The 11,807-nt window shown below is 46.9% G+C and overlaps 5 protein-coding genes across 5 annotated transcripts; 1 reads left to right on the forward strand and 4 right to left on the reverse strand.

The window, feature by feature from the left end:
- Nucleotides 1–1,755: 1,755 nt before the first annotated feature.
- On the forward strand, nucleotides 1,756–3,274 carry RHO2 (Rho GTPase; the record flags this gene model as incomplete). Its single annotated transcript, XM_024905267.2, has 5 exons — nucleotides 1,756–2,387; nucleotides 2,512–2,590; nucleotides 2,665–2,670; nucleotides 2,728–2,919; nucleotides 2,984–3,274. The coding sequence occupies exons 1-5, from the start codon at nucleotides 2,353–2,355 to the stop codon at nucleotides 3,272–3,274; spliced, it is 603 nt and encodes a 200-aa protein (XP_024763261.1). The 5' UTR covers nucleotides 1,756–2,352.
- A 763-nt stretch (nucleotides 3,275–4,037) lies between these two features.
- Nucleotides 4,038–4,979, reverse strand: TrAFT101_002144 (mitochondrial 54S ribosomal protein mL40). The gene has a single exon (XM_024907848.2). It carries the CDS (start codon nucleotides 4,712–4,714, stop codon nucleotides 4,145–4,147), a length of 570 nt encoding a protein of 189 aa, XP_024763262.1. The 5' UTR covers nucleotides 4,715–4,979; the 3' UTR covers nucleotides 4,038–4,144.
- A 380-nt stretch (nucleotides 4,980–5,359) lies between these two features.
- TrAFT101_002145 (uncharacterized protein) lies at nucleotides 5,360–7,048 on the reverse strand. The gene is made up of 4 exons (XM_024910552.2): nucleotides 6,677–7,048; nucleotides 6,327–6,616; nucleotides 6,149–6,264; nucleotides 5,360–6,091 (listed from the first exon to the last, which is right to left on the reverse strand). Exons 1-4 carry the CDS (start codon nucleotides 6,966–6,968, stop codon nucleotides 5,395–5,397), a joined length of 1,395 nt encoding a protein of 464 aa, XP_024763263.1. The 5' UTR covers nucleotides 6,969–7,048; the 3' UTR covers nucleotides 5,360–5,394.
- A 341-nt stretch (nucleotides 7,049–7,389) lies between these two features.
- Nucleotides 7,390–8,304, reverse strand: TrAFT101_002146 (uncharacterized protein; the record flags this gene model as incomplete). Its single annotated transcript, XM_024909644.1, has 3 exons — nucleotides 7,390–7,635; nucleotides 7,690–7,931; nucleotides 8,001–8,304. The coding sequence occupies 3 exons, from the start codon at nucleotides 8,302–8,304 to the stop codon at nucleotides 7,390–7,392; spliced, it is 792 nt and encodes a 263-aa protein (XP_024763264.1).
- A 2,034-nt stretch (nucleotides 8,305–10,338) lies between these two features.
- Nucleotides 10,339–11,477, reverse strand: TrAFT101_002147 (uncharacterized protein). Its single transcript, XM_024906437.2, has 2 exons — nucleotides 10,802–11,477; nucleotides 10,339–10,749 (listed from the first exon to the last, which is right to left on the reverse strand). The coding sequence occupies exons 1-2, from the start codon at nucleotides 11,229–11,231 to the stop codon at nucleotides 10,496–10,498; spliced, it is 684 nt and encodes a 227-aa protein (XP_024763265.1). The 5' UTR covers nucleotides 11,232–11,477; the 3' UTR covers nucleotides 10,339–10,495.
- Nucleotides 11,478–11,807: the final 330 nt, after the last annotated feature.

The following is an 11,807-nucleotide window of genomic DNA, read 5'->3' on the forward strand; positions in this document are numbered from 1 at the left end:
AGAAAGCTGGACGCAAGGGGTAGCGGAGCTGTCGGGCACCAAAGCCATATACTACATACTTGTTGCTTATAGGCCCATTGTGACTGAGTGGGCACACCGATGACGGACATTATACGGTAATCCTGCCATAAATACGGCCCGGACGCAGTGACTGAAAACATTCTTCCGGCATCATTAAATGTAAGTGATGTGACTAAATAGGCACTGGGTAGGTCAGCTTGCATGCACCTTGATGGCGTTGGATTCATGCTTGATTACCGTACCGTCTAGGTATACACACAAAGTGAAACGCCTTAAAGAATGATACCGTCTTCTTTGTAATAGACGGCGCATGATTTTCTGAATAAGGGCAGATGCTTGGGCTTTTTGTACGATGACATGCAACATATGTCGTAATAAATCGGATATCACTTAGTAAATTGTGTTCTAAGGTACATATTACTCGCGAGCCGCAATCGAGATACTACAGTACATACTACAGCGCTTTCCGTATCGAGAAGAGATCCTCGTGCTCTACGTCAGGCTACCCTCGCTGCAGCGGCGCCACTTTGGGACAAGATCATTCAGTTGAGCAGCTGATATGGGTCAGCATGCATCGACGGTATTTCGAGAATGGTTCTGTACGGTGCCCTTCAAGGCTCGAGAAGCCTTGGGACGGTTCTGTTTCTGCCTTGCGCCATCCCAAGACCTCGGGGTAAGCTCACCTTTCACCCAAAGTTCTCGTACTCTGTTTGCGCGTGTGCATAAGAAGAATGGTGAGAAATCCTGCAGAGGCCGCCAAACCCCACCATTTGCATCGTCTCGCAGCGAACACGGCCCAGACCGATAACTTACCTTTTGCGTCTAGTAGGCGAAGTGCGTGATGTAGGCCGGGAATCAGGCAGAGTGGATCGGGCAAAGAGTGGCTACGATTCGCGGGAATGCCCCGAGAAGCTTTGCTCCTGCAGAGTTTTAAGCCGTTTTGACTCTGGCTGGCCTGCAGTGAGTCCTTTCTTGGTTATAATCTGCTTTAGGTTTCTTGGGTTTAGACGATGGATAAGATAGGCACTCGATACAGGCATGTTTAATTGTCTAAGAAGAAAAAAATCCTCCGAATGGGGGACCCCGTATTATTAGGCCACCTGCAGTTCCTTTTCAGGGTCTTGATATCATCCTGAGGGTCTGGAGCCCAAGCGAGGATACGGGACGCGTTACGGGTGCATATTGGCGCATGTACTCCATATGCGTGTCCAATAGCCTTGCAAATGCAGAGTTTGTTTACTTTGCTAGCGCTTCCCTCTTATGCGTGCCGTTGCACCATGGCTTGGAGCCGGTCGTTGATTCGCTTGAGCACAGCCTCACCGGACGATCGGTACTGTCCAGCCGAAAAAGAGTGCTGTGTAATGGACTTGCTGTGCGAGGAAACAGGGAGATAGAGATAGAGCAAATCGGCGGCTGCAAGATTGATTGCCAGATTTGACACAGCACGAGGCACGAATAGCAGCCGCCGATTTCCTCTTCTTTATAAATATCACTGCATACGTAATGAAGCACTACTGCTGGTGCTACCGCCCTTCCGGCAACCGTTTCTTCGGCCAGTTTCCATTGGCGCATGTACCATACTGGTAAGCGGCCCCGTTGCCGTCCCAATCAAGACATATTTTGAGTGACGGCCGAGCTGCTGGTTGGTCAACTCGCCCTTTAGGTAAGCCAGATAGTGCGAACTCCTCCGTGGCAGCGTGCAGTAAGACCACGCCCCAAGCCTCACTCGGGCCTCGATCCACCGCTTTGTGAAACGTCGTGCTAACAGGTGTTGGCTGCTTAGGTACACTTTACGTGCAGCTAGAGCGTTTCCCCTTAACCCGTGCTGCTTGCGCATTCTGGTCTGGTTTTCTGTCGCCGTCGCCGTCGTTTTCTCTCTCTCTCTCGTCAACGTCTCGCCATCAATTGTCATTGTGTGATCCTGCCCCTAGCCTTGATCGAATCCAATTGGCGCGGCCGAGTCCCTCTGCAGCCGACCGACCACTCGCAGGGAATTAACTGGAGCCTCTTCAGCTCGTATTCCGACAGAATCGCCTGGCGACCAACCAGTCCGTTCCACCGCCCTGGTCGACCCGTATCCCCTAGACGCGACAGCACGATTTTGCGAGGCAGCACAGCAGCGGCGTTGCCGAAGCCAAGATACAAAAAGCCGGCAATCGAGCAGCATTTCCCCGGGGAACCGCTGCTTTAACTGGTCCTGCCATCCACAGATCTTCGGCAAACAGGCCGTAGGACTGGGGGAAGCTCCATTTGGCACAAGAATCAGCGCCTGGCCCTGTCTGCTGTCCATCCAACTGCCCATCCAGCTGCGTATCATCATAGCTCTTCAACATGTCGAATGGGAGTGCGCAAAACGTCATTCGCAGGTGCGATCAAGGCCAACCACTTCTATGCCGCAGCCCAGCGCTCGACTTTGCTACAGCGACTGTCGAGCCTGGAGCGCCGGCAACTCTGCATAAGGACCGGCTTACTGACCATCGCAACGTGTAGGAAGCTCGTCATTATTGGAGACGGCGCCTGCGGTAAAACAAGTCTGCTCAGCGTCTTCACACTTGGCTATTTCCCTACAGTATGTTTCCTATCCCCAGGTCTTGGGTCAGCCCCAGCATAGATGGCATGTGCGGTCGCTAATAATTCGTATAGCATTATGTGAGTTCCAACTGCGCCTGCAGGACCTGCAGAGCCGAGATTAACAAGCTGGTTTAGATCCCAACCGTCTTCGAAAACTACGTAACCGACTGTAGAGTAGATGGCAAGTCTGTGCAGCTTGCCCTATGGGATACGGCCGGTCAAGAGGACTACGAGCGGTTACGGCCCTTGGCTTACTCCAAAGCGCACGTCATCCTAATAGGCTTTTCTGTTGATACACCCGATTCCCTTGACAATGTCAAGCACAAGGTTCGACGACACCAGATGTCATATTGATAGGACTTTTTTGGGGGCTGATACGTTATTGTTATAGTGGATCGAAGAGGCTACCCGTCTTTGCGAAGGTGTACCCATCATTCTCGTCGGGCTGAAGAAAGATCTGCGGGATGATCCTGTTGCCATTGAGGAGATGCGCAAGAAATCCCAACGATTCGTTACTGCCCACGATGGCGAAGGCGTTGCACGAGAAATTGGAGCCAAGCGATACCTGGAATGTTCCAGTTTGAGCGGAGAGGGCGTCGACGATGTGTTTGAAGCCGCCACCAGAGCTGCTCTTCTTACATTCGAGAAGGGGGAAAGCACCGGTTGCTGTGTCGTTCTATAAAACGACATGCCAACCCGCTCTCATGAATCGACCCGAATTCGGTATAACTGTCTGGCACAAAGGCAGTGACCAAATACACATTACAGGCCCATATGTTGCGGAATGAGATTATGACACAATGTTTGAGTCTTCACAGCTTGCTCTTGCTTGCTTATCCGAGCACTTATACTCCAATCTCATCTCTATCGCGAAGTGTGTCAGCATATTACACTTTACCATCTCACAGCATCTAAACCAGCTTGATTGGATACTCTTTGGTGATACGGCTGATTCTCATCATATGAGGCAACGCATAAAAGCATACAACTATCCGAGAACATAATTTCAACTCCAGAGTTGAGATGTCTACATTTTTTTACTTCACTGTTCTTGTTAGCTTTATCAGTTGGAAATTTGTCTCTTGTTTTTTTTTTATCCTGTATTCTCGCGATGTTTTGGCAAGCGTATTTTGTTGCAGCGGAGAAAAAGCGCTCTAACTCGAAGCGACTTCAACCTCTATACTAATACGGTTGATCGCATAGATCAATAACTGGTTTTCTTTTTTTTTTTCCTCTCTGGGGTATATTGGGGGGGGTTTTTTTTTGGACGGAAAAGGGTGAATGATGGGGAAGGGATTTTTATACTCTACTATTGGCAATAAAATTGTCGAGCCTCCCAACTGCGTGCCTATGTTACTAATTGTTGAATTGTATATCCATTGTGCTCACTTTACAGGTTCCTTACGTCAGTGTTATCAAGATACCAGTAAAGGTTTTCTTATGTGCTGTAATACTATACAATGCTTAATATTCGTACATAACGTGTCTATCTCGTTTCTCTTTTTTTTATGTTCAATCTTTCCTCCTCTCCCGTTTATCCACTTCGTACTCTCTACCTCTTCCAGTCGTGGTTCCACGCCTCTTTCGCCGGACTGTCCGTCTGGAATCGAGCATACTCTATCGGCACACCCTCAAGTCCATAAACGCCCTTCTTCTCCATCGCAACTCGGTACAAGTACCCCTCTCCCCTCGATCCAGGCCCAACCGTCTTCCGCAGCTCCTCGCAGGCGTTGTACATGCCGGCGTGCATCCTGCTCCTCTCCTTCTCAATGGCCTCGTGTTGCTTCCGGCGGAAGAGCTGCCAGGCGCGGTGGATGGTCCAGTGGCGCAGGTATCGCAGGCGAGCCATGCGCAGCGGGGGAGGTGCCGGCGAGAACATGTTGCGGCGCAGCGTGCGGATGCGGAAGAAGTTTTCGGATTTCGGGGCCTGGCGGCTGCGGCGGGCGGCTTTGGGGGCAGAGCCGCCGGCTGCTGGGGGAGGAGCCTTGCGGGCGAGAGAGGTTGAGGTTGTCGAGAAGAGGCGTGGGGTTGTTGTTGTTGTCATGGTTGCGGTGGTGGTGGTGTTTCGTGAGAGGAGGGAGAGGCGGCTGAAGAGCCCGGTGATGGAAGCAGAAGAGGCCATTTTGGATGAATTGGAGATGCAAGATGCGTAGGCTGGCTGCTTTTTGCTTCCCCAGCAGCGAAGTGCAATCGAGATGTCGCCTTGGTCGTCTGAGCTTTCGCAGTGCGGTCTGAGTTTTATATGCGATGGTGGTCGCTCTTCAATGTCAGAATTGAGCTCGAATCCAGAGTGTGGCCCAATTGATGCCCCCTCCCAGGAGTAATATGTCGAATTGATGCGGGCAAGGGTATAGAAGATGGGGGGGTATTTGCCGTTTGCCGGAGGGATCTGCCAACTCTTTTGCTTGATTCTTGAGAAAATGGCGACGATAGTGCCATCAGAACCTGTGGGCGGATAAACGTAAGCCCGGCCGAGTCCGCATCGCTTTCTGGGCAGCACGATATAAATGTGTGACTGCAGCAGCTTGTCTCAATCGTAAAATTACATTAATGTTATTTCTTGTGAATTTGTAGTTTATTTTTGTCTCTTTCTTATTGTTATAATTTTCCTCTTACAAAATACCTCGTAAGGGGTGATGATGGTGCATACATGTAATCCAGCCCACCTTTGCCTCTATCTAGTACCGACCGCCTCTACTGGCCATATCACGCAGCGGCCAACCAAAGTCTCTAGACAGAGAAAGTTACGAGAGTTGCAATATTTTGATCGTGGTATATTTTTGGTACTCATCTTTGCTCTAATCACCCACTGCTAGATACAAATAAGCTCTCCAATATAATTGGATTGATACTTTGCAACCACAAAGTATCCTTCATATAATCAATCGCTTGATCAGAAGAGCAGATGCCGACCTCACTCATGGATTGCCTCGCTTCGACAAGCAATGAGTCTCGAATTTCAAGCCGCGCCAAGGAGTATGCCGTCACAATTGCCCAAGATCGCAGTTTTTTGAGCTCCATAGGAATCTCGCAAGTAGATTCCTGCAGTAGGATTATGAAGCGATCACCCAGAGGGCCTATGTCTGCCCAGTGGAAGGATGCTACTCGTTTGAGCTCTGACATGATCATCAAACACGCAAGTTGTACCATCCTCTGCACCATGAAGACCGGATAATCTGTTTGTGTATCATCTTCCGGACATTTAGGCACTGACAGCACAAAATGACTAGCAACGCCAAGTATTTCGATCAAAACCGCCGGTTCGGTCCAGAATAGGGCATCATAAGTATTGCGGTTCACTATAGCAACAACTGGTGCCATCATGCGTAACATAGCGTATATCTGCCCGCCTTGAGGAGTGACTTTCTCAGCATGATGAAGCAAAGTGCGCAGCGTTTGGGGAATGTCGTCCTTATTTATCCTCTGAGAATTCATCAGCTGCTTTGGGATGGGAAATCTTGGGTAGCGATTGAGCATGGATGCACCCATTAAATCAACCCTGCTTATTTGTTAACTGCTGTAAGGATGCCGGGATTATGAGATTTATTGAGCTCACCAAAATGCCATTAGTGGGATCTCACCATCTAAAGTGTCAAATCCATGACGAAGATGGTATATTCGCTCCAGGCCATCCATATGCACGGTATATCGATCCCAATTTCCGACACGAGTCTGAGTCTATGTTAGGCTGATTCATTCCTCGCGAGATGATGGCCAGCAAAAGAATATCTTACATCAACGCATATAAATCCCATGATAGTCGCTATAACACCATCGCTTACACAATCTTCGCGATTGTTGAGTCGAGTAGCCAGCTGTTGCAAGGACTTGCAGTAATATCTATTTGCTTCAGATGTATCCGAATATTCTTCATCATAGTTGACTGCATCTTTTTGATGGGATAAACTATCGCGAATTACCACTGCTTGCGCAAGCCATAAGTCGAATGCGGCTGTATCAGAGAGACCGATCCGAAACCACGATGCCCGAAACGGACGGTACACGTAGTCAGCTTCAGACGTCACTATAGCTTGTGGTTAAAATATAATTTCAGGGATAAGTATCTATCATAAAGACTACTTACTGAAAGTAATAAGTTCTGAAGCACGAGCATCACCACCGGTGAGAAAAGTTTGAAACGACGGCGGCATCCTCACGAGAGGGAGTGATTCAGCTGCTTCGGCGTTTACTGGTACAACGTCTGATGAAGTAATTGTGGCGGCAACTTGGAGGGGTATAATCTTGTATTTCGCCTTTTTACGCCTTGAACGGCCAACATCTGCCATAACATGCCGACGTACCAATGCCTTGGTACGCTTACTCTGGCCCTCATCAGGACGAGAGATGTTGATAAAAGATAGATGCTTGGCACCCATGACCAGAAACAGAGAGCTTGATGTGATGTCACAGAAAATGGAATATAAGAGTATTAATATTATGCAATAAAAGAGATGATGTCTAAAAGGATCGGAAAGACAAGAAGCTCGCACAAGTTTAGAAAGGAGCGTGGTATTCTTATATGCCCGACTGGCCGGAAACTTCCCTTTATTAGCTAGCCTTGACACTAACTAGCATGGGGGGGGGGGGGGGGTTTGCCTCTCCACTCATCGTGGCAGTCAGCCGAACTAGTACGAGGTAATCGCCACGAGAAACAGTATCTACTATCGAGGCAAAATCTTAGAGCTAATTGGGGTAAATAATGAAGTGATGCCATCATTTATTTCTCAGATCAGTGGTAAATTCTTTTATAGGATTATTTCAATTGATCTCATAGAAGTATAAAGTGACTTCATGTAATTAGTTACCCACGATACCGCCGCTAACAGAAATGCTCTCTCCAGTAATCCACCGGCTCTTCTCATTTGCAAGAAGCAGCACTGAGTCTGCAATATCCTCCACAGTCCCAAATCTCCTCTCAGCTCTAGTCATATTCAATAGGCCGTCTTTTAGCATTTCGAACTCGGGAGTCGGCGGCAAGCTGTCAGTAAGCACAGGACCTGGCATGACAGTGTTGATCGTAATGCGCTTGCCATCGCTTCCCAGCTAGACGTGACTATTAGCTTTTGTCAATAAAAGAGGAGATATTATTTCACTTACATCTCTTGCGAGACTAAAAGTCAGAGCATCCATGGCTGCCTTTGCGGCACCATAAACGGGCTCAATGCCAAGTTTTGAAGCTACGCTCCCGACATTTATGATCCTTCCACCCTGCGGCATGTAGGGTACTGTAGCTTGAATGAGGTACAGCGGGCCTAAAACACATGTATCAAAAGTTCGTTGGACATTTTCCTGTGTCGTAGTCAAGACAGGCTCCCTTGCAGCCCAGGCGGCATTGTTTACTACAAGAGCAGAATTCATTAGTGAAATGCTTTCGTTTCTGGCGAAAAGGTTAGATGGTCGATGTTTACCAAGGATATCAATTCGATCGACTCCGAAAGCCTTGATAGTTTCAGCAACCAGCTTTTTTGTCCCCTCTGGCGTGGTGACGTCTTGTTGAATAATTGCAGCGCTGCCCTTGCCTCCAACTGCCTCAATACTGGCTGCGACTTTTGCTGCTCGAGGAGCGGTTGCTTCTGAAACGTAGTTGATGGCAACACGCGCGCCGTTGCGAGCGAGAGCAAGAGCAATGGCAGCCCCGATACCGTTCTCTTTGCCGGAACCTGTGACGATGGCAGTCTTGCCGGCCAGAGAGAGGGAGTCTACAGTGGACATTTTAGGCGTTTCAAGGTAAGTTAACTTGAATATTGGAAAAGGAAGTGTTATGATGTTGTTAAATGTAGAGATTGGATCAGAACTTTTCAGAGGTATGGTCTTGTTTATATAGATGCATACAGCGAAAACCCACCTGCTCCATATGCAGGAGATTCCATCTCTCCTGGTTGCCTGATTCACTAAGCTAGACTTTTGCATTTGTCATATGAGCAATAAATGAATACTAGTGTCATATTTAGCCATTTCCGAGGCGAAATTTCATCAATTGACGTATATATTAGACGGTCTTCGCAACTATTCACATGCCGTTGATGGCATCTAGTATATAAAAAGTGGGTGATTTAGTGGCACTGCTGGACAGAAAAGGAAATAAGAGAACCTTGCCTGCACTAGCATTAGGTGGAACCGATGCTCGATGTCAGATCAAGAGACTATTCCAGGAAAGGAAAAAGGACATCCCTGTCTGCATGAAGCTTTAAATACCAAGGCAATCCAAGCTGTTCTCATTTGTAACAGAACAGAAGGGATATCAAACGAAACTGAGTTATATGCTCCAAATTGAATTGAGTCTTCAAATTCGCCATAAATTCTTTTTTTTTTTTTGTTAATATGGCTCACTATTACAATAACGTAAAAATTGGTACTCCGTGGGGGCCGTGTTGCCTCGGCTAGCTAACCTGTTGTTACTTATGAGTGAGAGTGGAAATTTATCCACGCGCCTATGAGGAAAGCATGCTCGATCGGCCTACAAGAAGTACTCCTATTCAAATAGCCGTATGCGCTGTATCTATAAACAATTAATAATCTCCGGTCAGATATCAGATCTATAGAATCTTAACTAATGTCGCAAACAAATGCAATACATACAGTAGTCCGGCACCAGTCTAACAATACGTAAAATCCAGCCCGAAGGCGATCTTGCCCAAAATTCCCATCGCTGTTATACCACATTAGGCAAAGTTTCCCTACATATAGTATCTGACTGAAGTGTATTACCAATATGCAAACACAGTCTCGACGTCGATATATCAATACAACCACTCATGTCTCTCCAAATATTTTGCACTCCGATATGACAGATATACTTGCAGGACACCCTCAATAATCAGTAAATACCCAGACACGCAGAAACAATAAAAGCAAGTATTGTTACCCAGAAGGTATTCCATTGAACACCATCTCTCGTGTCAAACCACCACTGAAAATGGTTCTGGGGCTGGATTCATCGAATGCCTGTTTCAAGATGACAAGGTGATCATCCCAATAGTTAAACCCTCGAACTTTCGTTCACAAGTGCAAATATGGCTATATGCTGACAGCCGCGAGTCGATTTTGTTAAACTTCTGAGCCACCTTGTAGTCTCGGTGTCGATGGAAAGAAGAGAAGCGCCATAGTGTCCAGCGTTTCTTGAAGAAAGTATTCTGTATAAGGGCTGTTATATCTCTGTATTTCTCTTCTCTCGCGGCTCCTGAAAGTATTTTCCTAGCAATTATTATAACATATTCTACTCCAAGTTCATCATTGGCCTCTAGCAATAAACGTTGGATGTGCTTGGAGTAATACTCAAAATACGTCCAAGTCATGGTTTGTGAGCTCCCATGATGTCTGAACCAGCTCCCTCTGTCCAGATGTTGAAGTAGGATCTTTTCGTAGTGGTTCGTCCGAAGCCTCAGGCCCTGAGGCCTGAGAAGTGCCGTCACTTACCGTTAAGAATATTGGTAGATGATTTGTATTATGTAAAGCAGAGGAAGTAGTGAAAATAGGTGCTTCATGAAACGGTTCGACGAGCGCAGCGTATTTTGCACATTTGCATTGCTTAATCATTAACAATGGATCTAATAACATAACTCCAAACTACTATTAACTGACAATGAAAGGATGGAGACACTGGCCTATTTCCAATGATCGGGAATGAACAATTGGGAATAGGCAGCTGCAAAGCGAAAATGATATCGGCTGGTAGTGAAATTACGTTACTATTTCTTCTTTAACACTTTATTACAAGTTGCCAAAAGAAAACTACCCGTGTAAAAGATAAAAGATAGTATTCTAGGGTATTGTGTAGATAGCAGCGCAAATTTGAACAGCTCTTTATGAGTGTTGTTGTCCAGTCTTTATTAAAAATAATGATAAAGAGATATGGAGTTCTCTTATGACGAGGAGTCGATCATTTGTGATCAGAGCTACTGTATCACTGGATTCTGGGATGCTTTACCAAGATCCAAGTGTCATAACTCCCATCGCGGCCCCATTTAGTCATATCCTGTTTTAGACTATCCAGCTCCTCGAAACCCAGCTTCGTATACATGTCGACTGCTTTCTGCCCCATGGCAATCATATACAAATATACACCTAATTGATCACCTTGTTCTACACCAGACTTAACAAGCATGCTACCGATTCCTCGGCGATGATGGTCAGGATGCACTCCCAGGTAATCGAGCTCTATATTGCTTATCAGTGACAAAAGTTTGAAGAAAGAATGGGTAATACTTACTCATGTACGGCCCTTTAGGGGTATGCTTATGAAATTGCTCCAGAACAAGATCATCTGAATCGTGAACTTCGGGTCGGATGGCCCAGTCTGCTGCCTCGAAGGCTGTCTGGAAGCGAGCCTTGTCCTGCTCACTTACGTCTGGGACTTGGGCATCGAGCCAGGAATCTGCATGCGACTCCGGTAATATCCATCTAGCATAGCCGACAATTTGTCCGGTTGACGTATCTATGACTTTCTGATGCCGTCTTACATTTCTGTCTTTGAGGAGATTGGTTGGCATTCTGGCCGAAGCAGACTCGATGATCGCAGCGAGAGGCTTGTCCCAATTCATGTTCCACCAAGGCTCGCCCCAAAAAGCTGTCATGTTGGAGTTGGCAAGACCTACGGCATCGTCTACCGTGCAATTGGGCACAAGCTTGTATGTAGCCATTTCTTTCGAAGTTGATCTTAGACTTGCCTATGAGGCGGGAGGAGACAATGGTGGGGGATGAAATAAGTAGACGCCCGTTGATGAGCTTGCAATCCGATCAAGTTCCACTTCCACTCAGAAGTGACATGTATGGCCCATAAATACTATTGCCAAAGCTCATAAAAAAGCTTCTGATATTATTCAGGACACTGTGTTCTTCACTACTTTGTAGACATTGGCCTCGGCATCACGGCGTCTTCAATTGAGCGAAGCCGCATGTTGAGCTGTAGCTAACGACGCTAAAATCCTAGAGGGACTTTCTTGACAGCTAACGGGGAAACAAAAGAAAGTGCTGCCTAATCACCCATGCCGAGCCACGTAACCTGTAATTGTTTCGGAGCTCAAGTAAACCAAGCTCTCGTAGTCTATACAATTAGAAGTCAAAGCGAATAAAGACACATTTCGCCTGTACACAAGCCCCAGATACAGCCATGAATTTTACTAAGTCCGTAAACTAACGAGTCCAGATTAGTGAAACAATCCAATTTATGCAGTGAAGAAGAGGATAGCTCAATAGTAGACATGACTCAGCCTTAC

The sequence above is a fragment of the Trichoderma asperellum genome, chromosome 1 (assembly GCF_020647865.1).
Source record: "Trichoderma asperellum chromosome 1, complete sequence".
Taxonomy (NCBI): Eukaryota; Fungi; Ascomycota; class Sordariomycetes; order Hypocreales; family Hypocreaceae; genus Trichoderma; species Trichoderma asperellum.

Excerpts from the sequence above, each read along its gene's own strand:
- TrAFT101_002145 (XM_024910552.2), bottom strand. The coding sequence starts at position 6,968 with ATGGGTGCCAAGCATCTATCTTTTATCAACATCTCTCGTCCTGATGAG. Across the intron at positions 6,617-6,676 it reads TTCAGAACTTATTACTTTCA|TGACGTCTGAAGCTGACTAC; the intron begins GTAAGTAGTCTT and ends CACAAGCTATAG. Across the intron at positions 6,265-6,326 it reads TGGGATTTATATGCGTTGAT|ACTCGTGTCGGAAATTGGGA; the intron begins GTAAGATATTCT and ends ACATAGACTCAG.
- TrAFT101_002147 (XM_024906437.2), bottom strand. The coding sequence starts at position 11,231 with ATGGCTACATACAAGCTTGTGCCCAATTGCACGGTAGACGATGCCGTA. Across the intron at positions 10,750-10,801 it reads CCCTAAAGGGCCGTACATGA|AGCTCGATTACCTGGGAGTG; the intron begins GTAAGTATTACC and ends TAAGCAATATAG.
- TrAFT101_002144 (XM_024907848.2), bottom strand. The coding sequence starts at position 4,714 with ATGGCCTCTTCTGCTTCCATCACCGGGCTCTTCAGCCGCCTCTCCCTC.